The sequence below is a fragment of the Trachurus japonicus genome, chromosome 1 (genome assembly GCF_045865225.1).
Source record: "Trachurus japonicus isolate A0001 chromosome 1, Traja_1.0".
In the NCBI taxonomy this organism is placed as follows: Eukaryota; Metazoa; Chordata; class Actinopteri; order Carangiformes; family Carangidae; genus Trachurus; species Trachurus japonicus.
The window spans coordinates 5,326,814-5,351,915 of NC_140907.1; the positions used below are offsets into that span (position 1 = coordinate 5,326,814).

At 41.9% G+C, this 25,102-nt stretch overlaps 1 protein-coding gene across 6 annotated transcripts; it reads left to right on the forward strand.

Moving 5' to 3' along the window:
• The first annotated feature begins 1,907 nt into the window (after window positions 1-1,907).
• Window positions 1,908-24,925, forward strand: dnm2b (dynamin 2b). Of its 6 annotated transcripts, none has more exons than XM_085799027.1 (20): window positions 1,908-2,285; window positions 6,097-6,170; window positions 6,360-6,509; window positions 6,810-7,013; window positions 7,956-8,054; window positions 9,387-9,547; window positions 11,079-11,221; window positions 11,312-11,447; window positions 13,364-13,431; window positions 13,760-13,898; window positions 16,526-16,612; window positions 16,753-16,823; window positions 17,465-17,519; window positions 19,119-19,229; window positions 19,789-19,898; window positions 19,996-20,107; window positions 20,735-20,902; window positions 21,026-21,252; window positions 22,409-22,645; window positions 24,367-24,925. In XM_085799027.1, exons 1-20 carry the CDS (start codon window positions 2,125-2,127, stop codon window positions 24,404-24,406), a joined length of 2,553 nt encoding a protein of 850 aa, XP_085655153.1. In that variant the 5' UTR covers window positions 1,908-2,124; the 3' UTR covers window positions 24,407-24,925. The 6 variants fall into 6 exon arrangements, with proteins under 6 accessions (XP_085655153.1, XP_085655215.1, XP_085654914.1 ...); XM_085799089.1 differs by lacking the exon at window positions 13,760-13,898 and adding an exon at window positions 15,543-15,681; XM_085798788.1 differs by lacking the exon at window positions 24,367-24,925 and adding an exon at window positions 22,860-23,473.
• Window positions 24,926-25,102: the final 177 nt, after the last annotated feature.

Genomic DNA, 25,102 nt, shown 5'->3' on the forward strand with positions numbered 1-25,102 from the left:
CAACCATTATATGGACAAATACTGCTGCGCGGACCCCCCGTAACTCAGAGAAGGGACGGAGGATTCTCACAGCTCTTAGTTGGCATGAGGGTGAGTAGATAATGAGTGAAATTTGAATTTTGGGTGAACTATCCCTTTAAAGATAGGGCCGGTCAGGGTAAAGCTGCAGCACAATGAAAGTATACACATTGAAAACTCCACACACACACACACACACACACACACACACACACACACACACACACACACACACACACACACACACCAAAGACACAGCATGCTATACTTGATGCCTGCTGGTGTGTGTGAGTGCACGTATTTTTCTGTGTGGGCATAAGTTGTTCCAGTGTAGCTACTGGGAAAGCACCTTTGTTTACCTTTGTAACTAACTGACACTTTCAACAATTTCACCACCAAAACTTAAAGGTCATAGCTACAACTTTTTCAGGCAGTGTGAGTTCTACACCTACTGGCCAGGAGGAATTAAACTTGTAGCTATACCTTTAAGTATTGCTAAATGAGTTTTGAATTTCAAACATTATTTTGTAGACTATAAAGCAAAGTTTATAGTGGCTTTCCTTAGCAGACAGAGAAATTAAGTAAGGCGACATGCAAAAATAACATTTCATTCTAAAGGTCAGGACATGCTGTGGTTTTTATTTCTATAAGTTTGACTAATTTGTCTCACCACTTTTCAGGAGCTTGTCATAATTGCACATACGTGACATCCTGTTAAGCAGCACAGTGGACCATCAGCTCCTTGGAGGACACACAAACTTCACAGAGCGATAGCAATGGCAGGCAGGCACTCCGTAGTCTGAGGAGACCGTGGTTTACAAAATCTCATGACCTGCATGCATTTCAAAACTAACTGGTTATTATTCAGGTCATAATATAGAACCAATGGTCTCCTCCAACCACATGGCATGGTGGGACAGTGGTTTAAAGTGCCTTCCTGTTGAACTGAAAAGTAGGCTATGCACCCACACTCGGAAAACCTGTGTACAATGCTCCATGTCTGTGCAATGAACACTATTCAGAAGTGAGTACATTGGCGCGCAAACAGCCGATACCACACTGTGTTCAGATGGTGTGAACTAACTCTTTTATTAGTTAAACTTTTAATTAATAATTAAGCATTTAAACCATTGGTCACATAGGTTTCCCTCATTTACAGGGACGACAAGTTTACAAACAGCACAAAGAGCATAAATACATACAAAGTCAGACACTGTACTAACTATATTCCAGGCTGAAATTTTTGTAGGTCTATAATATCTACAGACTGTAAATGTGCATGTAATGTTTACTGTAAGAAAAAACAAAATCATATGATAAAGTCTGATAAGTCTCGATTGTGGCTGTAAACACAAGAAAGGTTTTTATTGATGTTTCTCAACAAGCATCTGTAGGCCTGTGTGGTTGGTGGGCTTTCCACACACTTTCATTTTGATATGGAGGCTATGTGCATTTTCATTGTGTTTCTCGCCAGTCGGCCTTACGACACAGAAAAATGTGTATTAGAACACAATCTTCTCCACTTATTTGTGCTATTGACTTTTAAAAAATGTATTATTATTATTATTATTATTATTATTATTATTATTATTATTATTATTATTATTATTATTATTATTATTTTGGGATAAAACCAAGTATGCCTGAGTGGTGCGAATTTAATTCAATTTTTTTCCTATTCCTATTTTTTTTCCCTTGCCGAAGTCCATAAACGACTGTCCTGTAACAGACAAACCGATGACATGTAGCCTACTATATGCTGTGACGGACGGCCCAGCTGACCAATGAACTTCCACAAAGCCGCTGGAGGAGGAGCTATAATCTCCGGCGGAGGCTGGGTGTCGCCTGACCGGATGATGACAGAAGTTTTTTAGTCTAATGTGGCCACTTTTTATCATGCAATCATCCCGTGTATAACCTCCCCGAGGCTCTGACGGCTGTCGGGACTCTTGACTCTTAACCTACTTGAAATAAAGTCGCAGGCACCGGGACAGTGTGCAGTGCTATCTGGGAACTTTTTGATCTGCTGTCGGAGCGACCCTTTGGCTCTTATTTGACCGGGGAGAGGGGCACGACAGAGCCCACTGGGCTGAGCGAAGTGCCGCGATGGGAAACCGGGGGATGGAAGACCTCATTCCCCTGATCAACAAGCTCCAGGACGCCTTCAGCTCCATCGGCCAGAGCTGCAACTTGGACCTGCCGCAGATAGCGGTGGTTGGCGGCCAGAGCGCAGGGAAGAGCTCCGTGCTGGAGAATTTCGTCGGGAGGTTGTACCGTTCATATGTTGCCTTGGATTCATCTGATACACTGAATGTGAATATTTCATAGTTTGCGAATGAGGTTGCTCTTCTAATACAAACTTTACAAAGCTTTTGCGTCAAAGTCGCCAACTAAGCACTTGGTTACGCGCTGCGTGTGCTGGAGCCTCCCAGTTCCTAATGTTTCTTTTCTTTTTTTTCTTTTTTCCAACGGATTCTTTCCATTTTGGAGCTGAGCTATTCACGATTGATAAATACGTATTTTACGCAGAAAACAGCTGTTCATTGACAAACAAAAACTGTAGAGTGACTGGTTTTAAGGCGCCTAAGAGCCTGGCAATCCACATCCACGATCAAATGCAATCTCCTCAGCAGATATATTAACATAAGTCTATATACCGAGTGCTCCACATAAGGCCCATTCTGTCAAACATTCACAAAGGCTGTTGTTTCTTCAGATTGCTCTCCCGGTGTTGTAAATACGTCTTTATGGGCCTCACATTACATAGGTCAGGTCAATGTTTTACTTTTCAAGGATGTGGTTGGCAGGTTTGATGAGGTCACTGTCAGATAAAGGAATTACTGGACGGCAACAGAAAAGAAATTGAAAAAGGCAGGAGACTACGCTCCCCGCATGCAAATACTGCTGAATGTCTGTGTGAGGTTGATGAATGAGTTCGAAGGAATTTCAATGAGCAGTTGTTGTGGCTCCTTCTTGATGATGCAAACCAACATTAATGCCATATGCTTGGCTCTGCTTGACCAGATCTGAACCCCTTTGGCAGTTTTAAAATGAAAACGTATCACACAAAGCTCAGGTTAACATCAGGCCACGAGGAAAAGGAAAGGGAAGAAGACATGGCTGTGTCGCTGCAGTACAGGCCTAATCTACTGAAGACAGCTTCAACAGCTTTTGTGATTTTATCTCTCTCTAAGTGAGGGGACCCAGAGATGAGAGTGCTTTACTTGTCTACATGTCAGAATGATTTCACTTGTTGTCCTAAAGATAGAGAACGTTGATTAGGCGACCACGTCTCCCCTTTTTCCTGTTGCCTTTTGTCTCCAAGTCCCAAGCAGTGGCTGGGGGAGACAGTAGGGGCATTGATGTGTTTGTGCTGGGGTCATCAGTGATGTCACCAGCTGCACTGTCATGTGTATATGACACACTGGGTACCAGATACACACAGAGGGGTTTTCATGTTTGTTAATTAGCCCGCTGACACACAGAAGTGAAACACTGCCTGTGACATTTTAGTCAAGTTTGCCCCAAACATTCTTTCCCTCATTATTAAAATTATTATTACTAGTGTATTTATTTTTCTTCCTGCTAGGGACCAAAGCTGATTTTGTGAGGTCTGAGAGGAGCTAGACAGAAATGAGTGGGGAAACATTTAGATTTTTTTCTGTTGTGGAATAGTTGATAGTGTTACCTCTGTAGGCCTTGAAGAATGACTCAAATGAAAAACTAAAAGTCAGACTTTGGTGGACAGCTGTGAGTCACAGGAGTCACATGCTGACAAGGCTTTATTGTTTTAGTGTCGTTTAGCTTATGAAAAGTAAAAAAAAAAAAAAAAAAAGCAGGCCTTAAAGGGACAACGAGGAGTTTCTATTTGGTTATAAAAAAGTCTCACGTTAATGTGGATGAATCTACGCTACCCACATGGCTCCATTTTCGATAAATATATCATTTTGTCTCTATCGTTATTTTGTTATTATTAGTGGTGGTGGAAATGCTGGTCGAGCCGACCAGCGTTTCTTTACTTTCGGTTTTGTGGCGAGTCATGAGAATAACGCCACCGAATCGCCGTTTATGGTCGGAACTACGACGGTATGTGATCGTCTTTGAACCTCTGACTTTAATTCTTGATGAATGAAAACATGAGTCTGTCTTGCGCCGGTCAAAGAATTTCACGGTGCGCGCGGAGGCTCATAAATGTAGTGTGAAAATGCTTCGCTTTTCCAAAACTCCTCGTTGTCCCTTTAAGGTAATGACTTCTTGATGTTTTGTCATTCAAAACAACCAAAGTCAGTTACATTTAAGAAGCTGAAACCAAATCACATATAAGACTCACTGATCACAGGTCAAGGTAAGAAAACATCCATCACACATTGACCAAATGAATGTCAGAACAACAGAATTTAAGTATTCTATGATTTTTTTTTTTTAAACAAACAACAACCCCCACATTTGAATAGTTTTACAAATGTCAGAGATGGCCACTGAACGACTGTGATTGAATTGATTAACTGTCTAGTTGGTAATCATAGTATTTGTGATGTGGTTTCATAAGTGACAGGAAGAGATGAGGAAAGAGGATGGGAACCACAGTTGTGTAACATCCTGACTGCTCTGTCAGCAGTGGACAGCAGGCACTGGCTCTTCATATAGTTCAAATAAATGTGTGGGGGTTTTGTGTGTGTGTGTGTGTGTGTGTGTGTGTGGCCTGGTTACCTTACCATATGCTAAAACCAAACCCTGTCTTTTCCTCTGACCTGGCAAACACACAGACAGGCAGACAGACATACAGACAGGGACATATTCTCATTGCTTGGAGAGATGTGTAGTCAGTGACCTGGAAACGATCACCATTCTATCGAACACGAGTTTCCATTCTCATGAACATGTGTGTAATGAGAAGAGGAAACAGAGGGAGACGTTTCTCTCTGCACTATTTATAATGAATAGGGTTGTAAGTCAATCTTGGTCTTGTATCAATAATGCATGGACTCTGAGACTGAGGCCTGCATATAGTTAATGGTAGAGAGCTTAAAGGGATAGTTAACCCAAAATTCAAATTTCACTCATTATCTACTCAACCTCATGTCGACTAAGAGCTGTGAGAATTTTCAGAGTCCTCTGTTCCTTCTCTGAGTTACGGGGGGGTCCGCGCAGCAGTATTTGTCCATATAATGGTTGTGAATGGATACCAACATTCTTCGTCCAAAAAGACACACCAAAAAACATCCAAATACCTCCATACTGCTCGTCTGTAATGTCCCTCTTGAATTGAAGCCCCAACATGAGAAATTGTTCCGCCGGTCAGTGCAAATCACGCGAGATTTGCACTGACACAGGAAGAGCAGTGAACTGAGACACTGGGAGCTTCCGCTACAAACAAGCTTAAATATAGACTTATTTAATTTTTTTCGGAACAATTTCTCATGTTGGGGCTTCAATACAAGAGGGACATTGCAGACGAGCACTATGGAGGTATTTGGATGTTTTTTGGTGTGTCTTTTTGAACGAAGAAAGTTGGTATCCATTCACAACCATTATATGGACAAATACTTCTGCGCGGACCCCCCCGTAACTCAGAGAAGGAACGGAGGACTCTGAAAATTCTCACAGCTCTTAGTTGACATGAGGGTGAGTAGATAATGAGTGAAATTTGAATTTTGGGTGAACTATCCCTTTAAAGATAGGGCCGGTCAGGGTAAAGCTGCAGCACAATGAAAGTATACACATTGAAAACTCCACACACACACACACACACACACACACACCAAAGACACAGCATGCATATACTTGATGCCTGCTGCTGTGTGTGAATGCACGTATTTTTCTGTGTGAAATTTGAATTTTGGGTGAACTATCCCTTTAAACTCTTATTTTGTACGAAGCAGTTGTGATGTAATTGGAAAATAAAATGCCTTTTGTTTTGTTTGTTCGTTTTGTGGTGGTTCCAGTTTATTGTGTATTTATTTAACACGTGTAAAGTGATATTGTAATTGTAACACATGTCAGTCATGCAAAAATCTGTCTGACATGACAAAGTTGTGTATGGATGTGTGCTAAACATTGTCTCTGTGTCCTCCTCAGGGATTTTCTACCCAGAGGGTCTGGTATTGTCACCCGTCGTCCTCTCATCCTCCAGCTGGTTAACAGTAAAGCAGGCAAGTATGACTCAATGCTACAGTATGCTCTTTGGAAAGAGTTTGCACACCATGCTTTTCAAGAAATAGAGTCACGCATGTGTAGCGGAAGAGAACTGATAAATCTGAACAAAAAGCTGCCAGTCATTGTACAGTGTTGTTGACTTGTTTACCTTGTGTCCCATCTACATGTCTCATCCTGCCCTGCAGAGTATGCAGAGTTTCTGCACTGTAAGGGCCGCAAGTTTGTGGACTTTGATGAAGTCCGTCTGGAGATTGAAGCAGAGACCGATCGTCTCACTGGATCCAACAAGGGCATCTCACCCATCCCCATCAACCTCCGTGTCTATTCTCCTAATGGTGACAGACACACACACACACACACACACACACACACACACAAACTAACCATCAACGTCTTACTTTTACAGTTTGTATTCAACTTCATCTCATTAAAAGACTATGCAATTATGATGTACTGTGCACTTGCATTAATTATTTGAATGATGAAACTGTTTTTTTTTATTACCTCTCTACAAGAGTTCTTTTTGGGTAATTCTCCCCCATGTTCCCTTGTACTTATTATTACTGTGTGTGTCTTTTTTTTTGCATGTTTGTGTAAATTAATTAACTATCTAACTTACTTACTAAATCTCTCAGTGCTGAATCTGACCCTGATTGACCTGCCGGGGATGACCAAAGTTGCCGTGGGAGACCAGCCTCATGACATCGAGCACCAAATCAGAGATATGCTGCTTCAGTTCATCACCAAGGAGAGCTGTCTGATCCTCGCCGTCACCCCAGCCAACACTGACCTGGCCAACTCTGATGCCCTCAAAATAGCCAAGGAGGTGGACCCTCAGGGTAAGAGCTGAAAAATACGCATACTCTCTGTAGCTTTTTTATTACATTATCTTAGTATTGCTCCTTAGTGAAACCATCTTTTTTTGCTCTAATTTGGCACAAAGCTTATTACCATTTCCTGTATCTTGCACCCATTAGCTCTATTCTTCTTTCAATTAATCTTTGCCTCAGTGCAGGCGCCGGCTCATCAGAATAATTAACAGTTACATTATTAAAAGACTTCCTGGCAGCATAGATGTATTGAATAAGATTAGCAGAGATATAATTAAATTGAATTATTGCTGCCTTTTGCCCTCTTTCATTCAATCCAGAGGGTCTTATTAAAAGTTTCAAGGTACAAGTGAAGTTTGTAACATTATCCTGACTGATAATATAATGTAGCTACATGTACATCTGCTGCTGATCAACTGTTCAACAGTTGTATTAAATAGTGATGTTGTACATTGTAAACAGAAAGTGACTATGTCCACTTTAACCTTAAGTGTGCTTATATTCTTCATAAAGTTTACATAAATGACTTATTACTGCATTCAGTTAGTGATGCTGGTGAAGGTCGGTACCTCTAGGTTGAATTGTAATAACCTTGGTGTTCAATGCTGTTATTTCTGCAAAATCTAATGACTGTATCTGTAGTTTTGTCGAATATCAAACATTAGCATGCTAACACACGAAAATAAAATGGTGAACAAGATGGTGAAAAACATTATACATAACTTGAGCATGTTGTGGCTACCAATGTTAGCATTAAGCTCAAAACATTGTGTCTGGATCTTGATTTTACATTTTATGCAGCATGTGCTGTACGTTTCTATCAGGTGGTACAAGATTTTGAAACCAATCTGATTAAATAATGTTATGAAATGATCCATGTAAACCCTATGATCTTGCTTCCATGTATGAATGTTAGACCATCAGTATTAACAGCGACACTGTGTTCTTCAGGTTTGCGGACAATTGGTGTGATCACCAAGCTGGACCTGATGGACGAGGGCACGGATGCACGAGACATCCTGGAAAACAAACTACTGCCACTGCGTAGAGGTGAGACATCCACACACACAGTCAGTGTAAAAGCTTGAATCCGGGAAATGTACAAAATGGTGAAACATTTACAGACAGTACATTTTTAAAGGGACATTGTATAACTTCTCCTGTTATCTATTCCTCAGTCGATGTGAGGGTCTAAGGACAGAGGATGTTGTTACGATGCCATGTAAAGCCCTTTGAGACAAACTGTTTGTAAAAACGGGCTATACAAATAAAATTGCCTTGCCTTGCCTTGCCTATTCATGAAAATCCATTATTTTGTTCAAAAGTCTGTTTTTCATTAATCAGTAATTACCCCCATCAACAAACTGAAGTGTTCCTTTCAGCTCTGAATTTGCCGTTCATATCATTCATACTGTATGGCGCCGGTAAGCTCGGTGCTGGCTGCCAAGTCGTGTCGCCACGGAAACTCAGCGGAGACACCGGAGCTGTCGGCTCAGGTCGAGGTGGCGTCTGTGAAAAGTCACCGTGGTAACGCAGTGAGGAGGAATGGAGCGTTACACTGATGCAGCGTTACACTGATGCTGCATTCACCTGCAGTCGGCCGTTGGTAACAAACCAGATGTCACTTTAGTCACAGAAGTCCAGAGAAAGCCGGTAAAACGTGGGTCAGGTAAATAATACCACATCGCCATGACAACATATTGTCACGTGTATTGTTTTGCCTCGTGCTGACGGACCACTTGTTTACATAGAGGCTTGTTTATGCCGTTACCTGCAGCGGCTGTCGTCCGTCTGCCGTCTGCCCAATTTCATGTGAATGCAGCATGAAAAATACGATTGAGTTGCTTGAGATATACAACCACAACGCTAGATGGGAGTAATTCCTACACAATGTCCCTTTAAAGAAAACTGTTATTAGAACTGTTTCTGCCACTTGTTTCTGTTGCGATGGAGCAGCAGTTTGTCAATGTCCACAGGTTCTATCGCAGATATCACTATCACACAGACCCACACATACAGTAATGCATCCAAGCACTGATGTTCAGATATTTTATCAGACTCACACATAACAACACAACACAAATTTACACTTATCATTGGATATGTTTGTTCGGTACTTGTAATAAACATTTGAAATTTAACAGCTACAATGATCAAATTGATTCTCAACAGTGTTAAAATGCACATTGCATGAACAGCCCTCGTTATACGCAGATCTCCAGTTTTAGGACGAAAGAAACAATCAATATATCATTCTTTACACAATCCAAATTTGATATTTATCTTTTTCAAATTGATACATGGGCTTGAACTGTGGGTGTTTTGCCTTCAGTCTGGTCTTCAGGTCTTTTTATTAAACTATTTGTCTCCATTCCTCTTAAGGTTACATCGGGGTGGTGAATCGTAGTCAAAAGGATATTGATGGGAAGAAAGACATTGGTGCTGCTTTGGCCGCTGAGAGGAAGTTCTTCCTGTCCCACCCTGCTTACAGGCACATAGCAGAACGCATGGGCACACCACACCTGCAGAAGACTCTCAATCAGGTGAGACACACAATTACTCACACTTCAGACCTGGCATTAACGTCTGTCTGGGGTGATCAGCTCTGAGGGCAGGTATGAACGTTCCCAAAGATGCATACAGGACAACATTTGAGATCTGATCACTCAGACCTCATCAGGAGATGGTCTGGGCCACATGTGGCCACATCCCTTTCGCAGAGTGAACACAAATGCCTCCACATTGAAGGACCACCTACTCTACTCAAGTCCACCACCACAATTCAATTATTTCCACCACAGTTACATGATGAACCAATGTTATAAATACTTAATCCCATTAAAAGAGCTGTGCGCAGCGCATTAATTCACTCAGCCCCTCTGGCTCCCGCTCACTCACACACACAAGCACATTGACAACAGACCCGTCTGACGTTTGGCTAAAAACAGCTGCATGCTGATTTTCATATGAAGTGAGGTCACAACCCGTCAATCGAGACGCATGTGGAGACACATTTTAAAGCAGACGTGAACCGACGAAGCTACTGAGAACTCATCACTTGTGATCTGATCACTGAAAATGTACGATAACTCCAGGTCTGAACCGGGCCACAGTGTGTGTCATTTAGATGCACCTTAATGTATGTGGAAAAGTTCATAGGGTTGGTAAATGTGTCTAAAACTAAAGTTTAAGCTTTTTGTGATCACTTCCCTTTTGTGTTTTAATTTGTGTTTCATTTCCTGCTCTGAACGTCATTGCATTTGTTAATTTAACAAGTGAGGGCATTAGTTAATTAAATGCAAATGAGTATGCTTTCGTTTAATACGAGAAGTGAGTTTTCTTTAAGTTTCCCCCTCAGACAAGTTTAACTCTGCTGTGACTAATGTTTTGTTCAACATACTTTCTCTACATAAAAAAGGGACTTGGGGGCACACTTATTAACTTCCTTATAGAGAAATTTGAGATCAAGCCTCATGCTCCCCCACCACCACTGCATGTGATCAGAGTCAGAGTATCTTTATTGTCATTATTCAAGATAATGAAATTGTCTTCGGACCCACAGTTTAAAAACACAACATACAATACAGTAATAAATAGAATAGAAAAATAAAGATAACCTGTGATGATTTGACAGGTAAAAGAGCAGAAACACCAGAGGGACTCAGCCACATGTTTGAGCCTCAGTCAGACTCAGACTGTGTGTTGTGCACTGGCAGTGTTTTTACTGTCTGTAGTCACTTTTGTCAGAGGTTCACAGCAGTTTAAGGTAGATTTACACTGTCATGGCTTCGACATGCTTGTTTTTCTCATGCATCCTGTATCATATCAAAAACACCATATGGCAAGGCAAGGCAAGGCAAGGCAATTTTATTTGTATAGCCCATTTTTACAAACAGTTTGTCTCAAAGTGCTTTACACAGCATCATAACAGCATCCTCTGCCCTGAGACCCTTTATGGACTGAACCCTTTTAACAAGAAAAAAGTTGGATAAATCTCAGATGTTAATGTTTAAAAACACAATTTTCATTAGAGTGGGACTTCAATTAATTTTTACTTTTTTCTTTTTCCTCCAGCAACTTACCAACCACATCCGTGACACGTTGCCAGGGCTGCGCAGCAAACTGCAAAGCCAGATGCTGTCGCTGGAGAAAGAGGTGGATGAGTACAAGAACTTCCGCGCTGACGACCCCGCACGCAAGACCAAAGCCTTACTTCAGTCAGTACCGTACACACACAGATTCAGGCGCACAATAACATGAATTGAAGAAGTTAAGACATTTCCGTTGTACTGTTTTAACATTTGCAGGATGGTGCAGCAGTTCGGTGTTGACTTTGAGAAGTGCATCGAGGGCTCTGGAGATCAGGTGGACACCTCCAACCTTTCAGGTGGAGCCAAGATCAATCGCATCTTTCACGAGCGTTTCCCCTTCGAGCTGGTGAAGGTGACTGTTGCTATGATTTTATTATTATGACTTATACGTTTCATTAATCAAGTCAAATAGCTTCAGATTAGTTTGGATTTAATTTGGCAGATATGTGAAAGGGTTGTTGCTCTAGGTGTCAACAATCAGCTCTTTGTGTATTATTGATATCATTTAGTTACTATGTTGCCTAAGCTGTTATAAATCCAGTAGTTATAAAGAGCACACACACACATCCACAGATAGTTCCTCTCGTCTGGTTTTGTATTTAATACTTGGCACTTAAAGGGATAGTTCAACATTTTTTGAAAATTGGCCCATTGCCATAATCCCTATAGTCATAGCAGTAGGTTTGCGGTGGAAACTATTTTTTAGAATGGCCGAACCGAGCCGCAAGGTGCTCAGAGCTACGCTACAGAGGCTCATGGGATTTTCCTCATCAAACTCATCAAATACACAATCCAAAAACTCCAAAACGCTCACAAGTTGTGACCTGCACATTCACCACGCTATGAGATAATACAGTGACAATACCACAAGAGTGTTTTGGAGTTGATGAGGGAAACGAAATCCCATGAGCCTCCGTAGCGTAGCTCTGAACAGCTCGTGGCTCTGCTCCGCCGTTCTAAAAATAGCTTCCACCACAATTAAAGGTAACGAACCTACTGCAATGACCATAGTACGGTGGCCCTGAAGTGCAAAACACAACGGCAAATCAGACAACAACGGCGAAAGAGAAAACACAACACAAAAAGAGAAAACACAACGCAAAAAGAGAAAACACAACGCAAAAAGAGAAAACACAACACAAAAAGAGAAAACACAACGGCAAAAGAGAAAACACAACACAAAAAGAGAAAACACAACGGCAAAAGAGAAAACACAACACAAAAAGAGAAAACACTACACAAAAAGAGAAAACACTACACAAAAAGAGAAAACACAACACATAAAGAGAAAACACAACACAAAAAGAGAAAACACTACACAAAAAGAGAAAACACAACGGCAAATCAGAAAACACAACAACAAAACAGAAAACACAACGGCAAATCAGAAAACACAAAAGCAAAACATTTTGGGCAATACATAGCGGCCTCTGTGCTAGTCCCGCTTGCGATACTTTTTTTCCTACTATGGCCACGCCAAGACCCGCCTTACTCTGCCTCTGATTGGCTGCCTCTGCAAGGCTAAGCCTATCCCTGCATCTTACCCTAACCTTAACCACTCCCTTCACACGCCTAAACCAACCGTCTTTGCCTAAACCAGCCCGAGGGTACCTACCTTTTCCGGTTTGGTTAATGTCGTTGTGTTTTCTCTTTCTGTGTTGTGTTTTCTCTTTTGCCGTTGTGTTTTCTCTTTTTGTGTTGTGTTTTCTCTTTTGCCGTTGTGTTTTCTCTTTTTGTGTAGTGTTTTCTCTTTTTGTGTTGTGTTTTCTCTTTTTGTGTTGTGTTTTCTCTTTTTGTGTTGTGTTTTCTCTTTTGCCGTTGTGTTTTCTCTTTTTGTGTAGTGTTTTCTCTTTTTGTGTTGTGTTTTCTCTTTTGCCGTTGTGTTTTCTCTTTTTGTGTTGTGTTTTCTCTTTTTGTGTTGTGTTTTCTCTTTTTGTGTTGTGTTTTCTCTTTTGCCGTTGTGTTTTCTCTTTTTGTGTAGTGTTTTCTCTTTTTGTGTTGTGTTTTCTCTTTTGCCGTTGTGTTTTCTCTTTTTGTGTAGTGTTTTCTCTTTTTGTGTTGTGTTTTCTCTTTTGCCGTTGTGTTTTCTCTTTTTGTGTTGTGTTTTCTCTTTGGCCGTTGTTGTCTGATTTGCCGTTGTGTTTTGCACTTCAGGGCCACCACACCATAGGGATTGTGGCAATGGGTCAATTTGCCAAAATGTTGAACTATCCCTTTAAAAGTCACATTAATTTTACACAGCAAGTAATCTTTTTCACTGTGTCTTAGATGGAGTTTGATGAGAAGGAGCTGAGGAAAGAGATCAGTTATGCCATCAAGAACATCCACGGAGTCAGGCAAGTTGAGACAAACAAACAAAACTTAACATTTTTCTGCTGACCTGTCCCCCAGCCTTTGTGTTTCAGTCTGTCCTCAAGTCTCAGTGTCCGTCCTGTTTTTCATGTCATATATTAAGTGTGCTGGTCAGTCTGTCTGTCCAGTTTTCATTCATCCCTCCTGCCTACTGTTGGTCCTCCACTCACCCTCCTCCACTTTAACCTCCACTTCTCCTCATCCGGTCTTCCTTGTGTCTTTCCTGTCCGTCTCCTGCTCTTCCTGTCTGTCATTCTGTCCCCCCTCTTCTGCTCCATGTCTCCATGTCTGTCTTGTGTGTATGTCCTTCAGGACAGGCCTGTTCACCCCAGACCTGGCGTTTGAGGCCATAGTGAAAAAGCAGATCATAAAGCTGAAAGAACCGTGTCTGAAATGCATCGACCTGGTCATCCAGGAGCTCATCAACACAGTCAGACAGTGCACCAATAAGGTATCACTGCATGGTCTCACCCCGCATCACACACCACAGAGACCGGCCATCCTCAGTGCTGCCAGGGGCCATTTGGTGCCTCACAGTTTTTTGTTTGCCATTGAAAAATAAGGTCGATGAATCAGGGGGTTGGGGGGGGGGTTCCACCCCTGCTTTGAAGTCTACTTAATCTGTAGATACAGGTAAAGGGTCCTGGCTGGGCTGGGATGGCGTCTCTGAGAGGCTGTGTGGTCAGAAGCAGACAGGCTGTTGCACATTCCTGTTAAAAGGATAGTAGCATTTTTTAAAGTGGGGTTGTATGATCTACAAATAGCCCCTAAGTACTTTAATTGCAGTAGAAGACTCTCTGCACTCCTCCCGTTAGCAATGCCAGCCCATAGCCCTGCCCAGAGATTTATAACATACAGTGTTGTGAACAGACCCAAAGAAACGGCCTATTTTCGCGGCCTAAAAGAGGTTTTACCTGGAAAAAAAAACACACACAGTTCCATTGTTTGCTATAATATAAATTTTTCCAGCCCCTCAAAGTGCAGGAAAAACACAGTTTTTATTTGGACCTAACCAACTGCTGATCGGCGGGCGCTAACCCTGGGCGGAGGGATACGTGAGTTGGTTAGGTCCAAATAAAAACTGCGTTTTTGCTGCACTTTGAGGGGCTGGAAAAAATTATATTATAGCAAACAATGGAACTGTGTATTTTTTTGCGAAAATAGGCTGTTTCTTTGGGTCTGTTCACAACACTGTATGTTGTAAATCTCTGGGCAGGGCTATGGGCTGGCGTTGCTAACGGGAGGAGTGCAGAGAGTCTTCTACTGCAATTAAAGTACTTAGGGGCTATTTGTAGATCATACAACCCCACTTTAAAAACATGGTACTATCCCTTTAAGGTTCATGGCAAAACAAGCTGCAGACTTGGGTTTTTCAGTCATAGCTTAATCAAGAGTCTATAGCCATGATAGTGGGGTTATGAGCCATGCTCAGGCATTATGTTGTTTTGAGCTAAATGCTAATAATTACATTTACACATCTGGCAGACGCTCATTACTGAGAAACAGCACCAAAGCTTCAGTGCAGCAGGAAGCCTTAGTGTAAATATTGAATGGTAAATCTATTCAATAAGGCAAAGTGCAAGTCTGACCAGATGGAGGCAATAAAAGAAACGTTAAGTCATTAGCATTCGTCTTATGGGAACTAAGAATGTTACAGACACATTTCAGGACAATTAATCCAGCTGTTGTTGTTGAGCTGTTTCATTCTGGACCATAACGGTGGACTGACCATTCACTCTACTAGCGTGGCTAAAAAGCTGTAGGCTGACTCTGAACATAGTCACGCACTGTGTAGGAATTAGAAACTGCATTGAAAATGTTTGAGAACCTGCAGCTTGTTTCTGTTCTGAACATGAAGTAGAAACTAACCAAATGCCTGTTTTTTTTTCTTTTCATATTCCTCATCTTCATCTTTTCCCCCTCTTGAAACCTTTTCTGTTCTGTCCCCAAACTATCCCATCCAACTTGGGCTTCCTTTTTTCTTTTTTTTTTTCTTTCTATCACCGCACCCTATTTCCTCACCATGGCCCCTGCTACACCACCTCCTCCTTCACCTTGACATTAAACATCCAACTCCCATGATGCCTCACCACAGGACAGGCCTGTTCACCCCTGACTTGGCGTTTGAGGCTATAGTGAAAAAGCAGGTCATTAAGCTGAAAGACCCCTGTCTGAAATGCGTTGACCTCGTCGTCACCGAGCTTGTCACCCTGATCAGGAAGTGCACTGAAAAGGTAAAGGGGAAGAGTAAAGACGATTTTAGAAAAGGAAATGATGAATAAGCACAGAGACAGACAGAAAAACACAAAAGACACAAAACTATGACAAGCAAGAGTGAACGAGAGCAGTCAAAGATTAGATGAACTAACTTGTCTTTGTCCGGTGTTGATTGTTACCCCTCTGTGCTGCTTTAAGGCTTCACCCAGCACCCACCTCACCCCTCGGCCCCCTCCTAAATGACAAATCCTGGAGACCTTCCCTATTCTGATCCTGGACCCCTACTTAACCCATCAGCACTGAGATCTGTGATTTAACTACAGCTCACCCCACCTCACTCATTCAATCAGATCCCCTGATCAGAAATGGCACAGATGTGGCTGTTTTCACCCTGTCTTGTCAAAGGAGGTTTTTATGTATTTTGTGACACACCCTTTTATTCACCACTGACTGAACTGCACCATCCCCTAATCTTCACCTGTTTCTGCACTTAAACCTTAGTTTTCTCCTAATGCCTCCCTGATTCGCTGAGACTCACTAACAGCTTGAGATCATAAAATGCTAACGCTGTTTTTTATTCAGTGTTTCTTTACACTTTCTTATGACAACATCTGCAACTGACAAGGAATCTCAAGCTGATAGGGATCTCATTAGTGCATGTGCATGCCTCCCGAGTCTTTTATGTGTCAAACGTCTTACCTATTGTTTATACAGTACTGTATATTTACTGAAAGTTGGGTGTAACTGCTTCTCTGGATACACAGTGCAGTATGTTTAGCGTTGTGTAAGCCGGCATACATTAGTTGTGCGTCAAGCCTGCAGCAGTGTATTTGTGTGTTTTCTGTGTGCGCGTGTCTATAGCTGGGCTCGTACCCTCGACTGAGAGAAGAGACGGAGAAAATCGTCACCACCTACGTAAGAGAGCGAGACAGCAGGACCAAAGACCAGGTGTGTGTGTGTGTGTGTGTGTGTGTGTGTGTGTGAGAGAGAGAGAGAGAGAGAGAGGGAGAGTGAGAGGGAGAGAGAGTGCACATTTGTACAGTTTCACTTTGTTGTGTACACAATACGTGTCATGTTTTGCCTGTCAGGTGCTGCTGTTGATTGACATTGAGCTCTCCTACATCAACACTAACCATGAGGACTTCATTGGATTTGCCAAGTATGACATCGCTGCAGATGCTGCTCATTGAGTTTCACTAGGACAGAGATTTATCTGCAAACTGTGCTCCTGCTTTTTGACTGAAGTCAGTTAATGCAAAGGAAATCTAAAGAAAAACCAAATGTGGGGACAATTATGGTTTATATCAGGAATTGTTCAAAGGTTTTGCAGTGCTGGACTGATATTTCATAACATTATAATTATTGATGGGGAAATACACATGTCAGTGCTCTCTGGTGGCCAAACTATGTATCACATCACTGTTTTTTTTTAATTATCTCAAAAATACAGTACCTTTTAGGATTTTGGTACTGCCAAAACTTGTTAGTCACTGATGGACATTTGTTTAGTAGGCTATAGATGAAAATATTGGTAATTAGTTACAATCTTTCTTATCTAATCTTTCTGAGTTCTCCAGCTTTTCCTTAAATTGTTTTATACTGATGGGCACTTTTCATTATTTTCATTATTGAAATATTAGACCAAACAATTAAGAAAGTTAACAGTTAAGAAAGTAATGTTGATAACAAATAATGACTAAAATGCCTATAAAAACATGTTGTTTAGTCAGGCGCTGCTTTGAGTGTTCTGTTTTATTTATACAAGAGTTGAGTTGATGTCATTGAATCTCTCTCCTGCAGTGCCCAGCAAAGGACTGCTGCTAACGCTACCAAGAAGCGAGTCATGCCCAATCAGGTAATTGAACACACTGACACTCTACACAGCCCATAGAAACCATAGAAACCCTTCACACCACCGTAGTATCACAGAAACTGCTGCTCCTGCTGTTTGTTTTTCTTCTTCTCTATTTCTTGTTCTCTCTGTCGTTGTCTCAGCCCGTCTGACAACGCATGTCATTGTTGCCCTTTGTTGCTTCACATTTACGCATTTACATCCTCTTGTCTGTGCCCCTCTTGTCTCTTCTCTATATTTCCCTTTCCTCTTTCTCCTCTTCTGTTCCTCCTTTTTTTTATGCCCAGGGAGAAATTCTTGTAAGTACTGTACCCCATGCACCTCCAGTTGACACTTCCTCTTCGGGTGGGTGGGGCAGTCAACGGTCATTCAGACCATGTCGAGAAATAAGATTTGTGCTCCGTGATGAAAATACAGGGAAGTGAAACAGCTGCACTCATCGGCTTATTACGTGAGCCAGATGTCCTTTTCCACGTGGTGGTCATTCTTTCCCAGCAAAAACACAAAAAAAGATTTTTTTTTTCACCCTGTTTTTATTCTGCTTTCTGCAAGCTGCTCTGCACATGCACGTTAGTGCCTCTTTCCCTGCCTCACTGACTTTGCACTGGGACAAAAGTATCAGTTCTAGAAAGTTTTACTTTAGTATAACATCCGTGTGAATAGAAGTGACAAATTTCCAGCAGTCGCCAGAAAAAAGGGAGGATGAATCAGTAGCTACTGTCCCTGCCATCAGCCTCGGTCACAGTCTCAGTGCCTTTGAAGTCAGCCAGGGCCCGACTGCCACTGGGCCCCTCCAACTGTGGAGATTTGTGGGGGGGGGCTCTGTGTGATGAAGGGAGGCTAGAGGACTTCAATAGAAATAATCCTCTTGCTCAGATCCACCTGACACATGGCTTTTACCAGGAGACAGTGAGAATAAACAATAGTCTTTGCATCTCAAGCAAACAGAATCAAGTAGATGAACGCAGCTACAACCTGCTAAACCACCGAAATCTTTAAGATACCATATTGATTCAAAATGCCAGGATTCAAGCCTAGATCATTTAAATGACTGTATGCTAGAAGTGTAACTGCTTAACACAATATTCCCCCACTGATTACAGTGATGTATGATGTGGAGAAAATGGTTTTAAGGAAGCAGGAGTATTTTGTTGCAGCTCTTTAGTTTGTCATTGGGAGAAATTCAGTGAACTGCTCTGCATAATACATTCATGGTTCTACCACCCAGACTAGATTGTTGTATTTATCTGCTTATTATCCCTGTGTCTCCTTTCTTCCCTCTTCTCGTCTGTCAGTCTGGCAAAGAGAGGGATGCAGAGAAGGTGACTTTTCCTTGGGACGTGCCATCATTTGTTTTTACTCTCTCCCTATGTCTCTACTTTTTTAATGCTGAAGGAGTTGATCTGACTGTAGTGTGAACCTTTTTGCTATCTGTATGAAACATACCGTTGCTCTTGCATGGCTGATGTGCTGTTTATACTATTGCAGTGATCTTTCTTTGCACACGCATAGTACATTTTTCCGAGTTTCAATTGTTGTGTTGCTTGTAGAACCCCTTTGTGGGGTGTGTAGTTCAGTCAACTCTTGGACTCTCGTGTGCAGGTGATCCGCAGAGGCTGGCTCACCATCAACATCAGTATCATGAAGGGAGGATCCAAGGACTACTGGTTTGTCCTGACTGCTGAGTCTCTGTCCTGGTATAAAGATGAGGAGGTAAGGCTCGTACTGTACAGGACAGACAAAAAATATATAGAATTTACCGTGGAATACTTAGTACTAGGGCTGGGATGATATGCTTTTATCCCGATTCGATTCTTCTAGGATTTTTTGGATGGCAATTCGATTTAAATTGCGATTCTATGATATTGCAGATTCTCTCAATTTTTAGTCTGCATTTTTAACATTTATCTGCACACAAATACTGTAGAAGCCTATAAATTAACATACTCCATTATAAAGTGAACTTAAACCCTTTTCAAAACGTGTACTCTATGTATGTAAAAAAGGCTAACAAATGCACATTGCACAATGTTTCAAAAAAAAAAAAAAATCGATTTAAAAATCGTCAAAAAGGATATCGTGATATTTATGTGAATCGATTTTTTCTCCCACCCCTACTTAGTACCACAGGATTTTACAGTCTTACGTGTTGTAAGATGAGATCTCTTCACTTTGTACTGTTAGGGTGGAGTTTCTGAAGTCAGTTGGTGTTTTATTTGCATTGGTTTACCTCCCTGTGTACTTATCACTCCATCACTGTGCCGTTTGTCAGGAGAAAGAGAAGAAGTACATGCTGCCTTTGGACAACCTTAAGCTGAGAGATGTGGAGAAAGGTTTCATGTCCAGCAAACATGTCTTTGCCATCTTCAACACTGAACAGAGGTGTGGATTCTACCGTCTCTTAAAACAATAATGTTTATGGGCATGCATGTGTTTTTTTTTTTCTCTGGTTCATGGTTGTGCATGTGTTGTCTTGCAGGAACGTGTATAAAGACCTGCGTCAGATTGAGCTGGCATGTGACACTCAGGAGGACGTGGACAGCTGGAAGGCCTCGTTCCTCAGGGCTGGTGTTTACCCAGAGAAAGACCAGGTATTTTAATACTGCAGGTCATTCATGAATTGACATTGTAAAGAAAGCCATTGGTTCCCAAGTTTTAAACCGACATTTTTTCTTAACATTTAAATCCTTCCCTAACATTCAAGGATATACTGTAGCCATTAACAGCTCTGTGAAACCGATGTACAGAGTAATCCATGCCTTCATCACATCTCGGCTGGATTACTGTAATGCACTTTATTTTGGAGTCAGCCAGTCCTCCCTTGCACGTCTCCAGTTGGTGCAAAATGCGGCCGCACGCCTGCTAACTGGAGTACGTAAGAAGCAGCACATCACCCCCATCCTGGCCTCCCTCCATTTTAGTGTTTTATGGTCTGTTTTATTTATTGTTTTTTTTTTATTGTTTTATTTAAATTGAAGATTGTTTTATTGCTTTTAAATTGTTTTAAAAGCAATAAACAATTATTATTTTATATTTATTTTTCTGCTAATTGTCTTATCTCCATATGTTCCATTATGTACAGCACTTTGTTTCAGCTGTAGTTGTTTTAAAGGGCTTTATAAATAAAATTGAGTTGAGTTGAGTATAAATCTCTACATCTCTGCTTCTGCCTCCCTTTCATCGTTGTGTCCGTCTCCCCATGTCTCCTCCTCCTCCAGCCTGAGAACGCTGACGCACTGAATCCTAGTGACACCGTGTCCATGGACCCCCAGCTAGAACGACAAGTGGAAACCATCCGCAACCTGGTGGACTCCTACATCGGCATCGTCAACAAGTCCATCAGAGACCTCATGCCCAAGACCATCATGCACCTGATGATCAACAGTGTATGTTCTGTCACCTCTGTCTCTTTTTTAATACTCAATTTGAAGGACTCTCAGATGGTACATAGTTGCATACCGAGTCACATATCATCCGAACTAAAGTCCTGTTTCCTCTCCCATCTCCAGGCAAAGGACTTCATCCACTCTGAGCTGCTGGCCTACCTGTACTCGGCAGGAGATCAGGGCAGTTTGATGGAGGAGTCGGCGGAGCAGGCTCAGAGGAGAGACGAGATGCTGAGGATGTACCACGCTTTGAAGGAGGCTCTGGTCATCATCGGAGACATCAGCACCACCACTATTTCTACCCCGGTGCCTCCACCAGTGGACGACACCTGGATGGCCAAGGAGCCAAGGTACCAAACATGAAAAAGTAACAAAAGCTTAAAGGGATAGTTCACCCAAAATTCAAATTTCACTCATTATCTACTCGCGACCGGGGGGACCGGGGGGTCACGCTGCTGATCCCAACTCTGGTGCCGTGCCTCTGGTCCCATCCAGACCGGCCCGCGTGCCTCCAGCGCTGCCGCCGGGTCACCCTCATGTCGACTAAGAGCTGTGAGAAGTTTCAGAGTCCTCCGTTCCTTCTCTGAGTTACGGGGGGGTCCGTGCAGCAGTATTTGTCCATATAATGGTTATATCACTATTATTTCTATTATATATTTTTATCATCTTTTAAAAATTATTGTATGATTACTTACCACATGCTCAGAATGCATTTGCCAGGCTGTCTGCACTGCAGACTTGACCTTTGTATGGTGTATGTGGAGGAGCCAAGGGCAGGTATTGCTCCACGTCATCATGGATGCATCTCCCAAATCTCAGTCAGAGGGAAAATCAACATGGCCATACTTAAGCAACTCTTGTTTACAAAACCAAAGCAGACACTCCAGCACTTTCCAATGAATAGTGGAGTATTTATCTTATGAACTTGGTGTGTGTGTGTGTTGCATCATGTACATTTTAGAGTTACACAGTTAGTTTGGACTATCTTTAAGCGGCTTCAGTTGACCAAGCCAAACTAGATTTCCTCCTGCAACCTTTCTGTAGTTCTACTTCTTCCAGTTGCAGAATTCTTTCTAAGAAGCTTCTTCAAAAATGTGCATGTCATTACAAAATGAGTTTATTCTGGAAGAAACCCACAGTAAAGCCTACACACACTCTGCTATCACACAGAATTGACTTTATTATTCAATATATCCAGCAGGGGTCCTCTAGTGACTGTCTTATTATTTTCCAAGCCCTCAGACTACCATGTCTGCTGCTTCGCTCTCAGATCTGACTCATATACAAGTGACTCTTTTGACTCAACCTTGAACAAGTCCACAAGGCAGGGAAACTTTTCAGGATATTTATCAGGAGTCGAGCAGATTCACAGAGAGTGCATCTTAATACAGCTCCTTTAATAAAAGTTTAATCCAAACTCAGCTTTAAATAAAAATGGGTTTTCGATGGAAATGTAATTTCCGAAACATAGCTCTCCCCCTAAAGCACCCTGTCCTTGTCTGTCAGTCCTCCGCCAGCATCCCGCCCCGCCTCAGCGACAGCGGCCCCTCCCAGCCGCCCCCCAGGAGTGAGGGGCCCCACCCCGGGTCCTCCACCCCCCCTCAACCCCTCACCGGCCTTCGGAGTTCCGCCTGTGCCTTCGCGACCGGGGGGTCACGCTGCTGATCCCAACTCTGGTGCCGTGCCTCTGGTCCCATCCAGACCGGCCCGCGTGCCTCCAGCGCTGCCGCCGGGAATTCCCAGGTAAAACCCGTCATGTACACACACACACACACACTAAAATTTGCTATGTGTGGCTGCGGTGTTGCTGGTGAAAGGTTGTGGCTTTTGGTGGTTTGGGATTGATTAGTGCATGACTATCTCATGATATTTTGCCTTGCATGTTTACTCCCTCCCTCCTTTTCCCACCCCTCCCCCCCTATACCCCCCCTCCTCTCTCTCCCCTCTCTTCCTGTAGCAGAAGACCCCCGGCTGCCCCCAACAGACCCACTGTCATACGTCCTTCAGAGCCCTCCCTGCTTGACTAGAAACACAAGACACACATACGCAAACACACTTCACTTTTTATATTTCTCTTGAGCAGAGATAGTCATTAAACTTTTTTTTTTTTTTCATGTGTATTCCTATAACCACAACCCTTTGTCCTACTGTAACTGGTAGTCACATGCTGTTTCAGTCTGTGCATTTCAGAAACATTATGTCTGTGATTTTGACTTGTCCTGCAGGTAGCTTTTTTAACACGAGGAAATGTTTTGCTTCCAGTATCATGAAAAGGGATAAATTAGATTATTTTATCGACTTAAAGGTTATGAACCAAGAGTCATGTTCTTTTTTGTGTGTCATTTGAAATGAAATATCTATGATTCATAACTTTTTACATAATGGTAAGGAAAAAGCCTTCAGAGGTAAATTTTGTGAGTTGGATACTTGCTAATGTTTTTTCAGTAATCTCACACACTAAGCACCTCATTAAGTAAGCAGCACTTTTTTACAAAGTCCTTTTCCTCCTTGTTGTTAGATTTTCAAAGTCAGCCTTAAAATGAGCCTGTTAAAATTGGACTGGCCAATGAATTTTGTATGCTTCAACATTTTATCTAATTACTTTACTTCAAGTCTTTTTTTTTTTTTTTTTTACAAGTAAACTTAGGCTGTAGTATTCCTCCTTTGTAGAAGAATTAAACATAAGAAAAGAGGACGTCTCTGCAGCAGTGGAGTTGTCATGTGTTGTATCACTAATAATTATACACTTGTCGAGGTAAGAATGACACATTGCCCAGCCAAACGTCCTCTGACAGTTACCTCCCACAGCTTGGTGAAAAAAAAAAAACTGCCTGGTGCACGAATTGTTTTGTAATCATTTCAGCAAGCATCATCGTAAAAAGAAAAATCAAATATAAAAAAAAGTCATAGTGAAAAAACAATGTTCATGTAAGAAAAAAAGGGCCTCTCAATAAGAAGATGTATAAAGTGATGGAATGAATAAAAGACTAGAAAAAGGTGTGGTGGCTGGTGCTTCGTCTCGCTCTTATTTTTCCTCATTTCTTTTCTCATGCCATGTAAGGATGTTGAATCTGCAGCGGATGCTTCCTACGCTTTCTGTTAAGACGCTCGATGCATAGCTGAGGTCAAGACCGCCAGATTTGCATGACAGTCAAACGGAGAGATGCAGAACAAGAACGTTTCACTTTCCTCTGTGCAGCCTGGCATGACCTGCTGTATTTACTGTATGATGGAGCTGTGCGTCACCATGGTAACCGCGGTTGCCAGTAGCAACCTCGCAGTAAAGATAGTGTAACACATTTGCTTTTTGGGGCTGTTCGTAGAGCTGCACAGGAATGAATGAAGGTATGCAACCCCGCTCGCTGGTTTCCCCTCCTGCATTGTGCTGTGGTTACTGTTTGATAACTGATGCACTCGCTTTGAGAAACTGCCTGCAAATATTCTCATGATGCTTTTTCACACAGGCGTCCTCCACAAGTCCCCTCTCGTCCCAACCAGTGGTGAAGGAGACAGCCGTCGGCTCAGAGAGCTGGAGGAGTCCACTCCAGCTGATGCACGTGCCATTGGAAGTTGTTGTAGTTAGACATTTTAGAAAGAGGAAGATGCAGATGTACTGGCTTTATTTTAGGACAGTGGTTGTGTCTGGAAAGCATTGCCCACAATGTAAAAAATTATCTCAACTGCACCAAAATGAAGTAAGACAAAATAACAGTAGTCTATGTACATACAGGTATGTTATACTGCTTGCAGGGAATTCTTTATATTAAATATATGCTGTATATCAGTCATTGTTTTTCAACCTTCGACCTTGAGTGCCATGAAAGGCGCCATACAAATAAAATTTATTATTATTATTAATATTTTGTCACTTGAGGAACTAAAGGTAAATGGAAGAAAAATCAAGATTAAACAACTGCATCTTGACACAACCTTGACAAAAAAGCGCTGATAACTTTTAAATATTACACAGTGTGTTGTTATGATCTCCTTCTTGACTAAAGAAATAAACTCATTTACACACCACTTGCTGGCCTGAAGCCATTAGCACCTCTCTGACACCCAGACAGTCACTTCACTCTGCAAAGGTGTAGAGTAACTTGGTTATAAGTGTTATTTTTAAATAAATCCAAATAATCCAAATGGCAACAAGTGCAGTTACTTCATGGTGATTCTTTGAGCATCTGATTAAATATTCCTTAC

Excerpts from the sequence above, each read along its gene's own strand:
- dnm2b (XM_085798788.1), top strand. The coding sequence starts at position 2,125 with ATGGGAAACCGGGGGATGGAAGACCTCATTCCCCTGATCAACAAGCTC. Across the intron at positions 16,824-17,464 it reads GACTTCATTGGATTTGCCAA|TGCCCAGCAAAGGACTGCTG; the intron begins GTATGACATCGC and ends TCTCTCCTGCAG. Across the intron at positions 21,253-22,408 it reads TGGATGGCCAAGGAGCCAAG|TCCTCCGCCAGCATCCCGCC; the intron begins GTACCAAACATG and ends CTTGTCTGTCAG.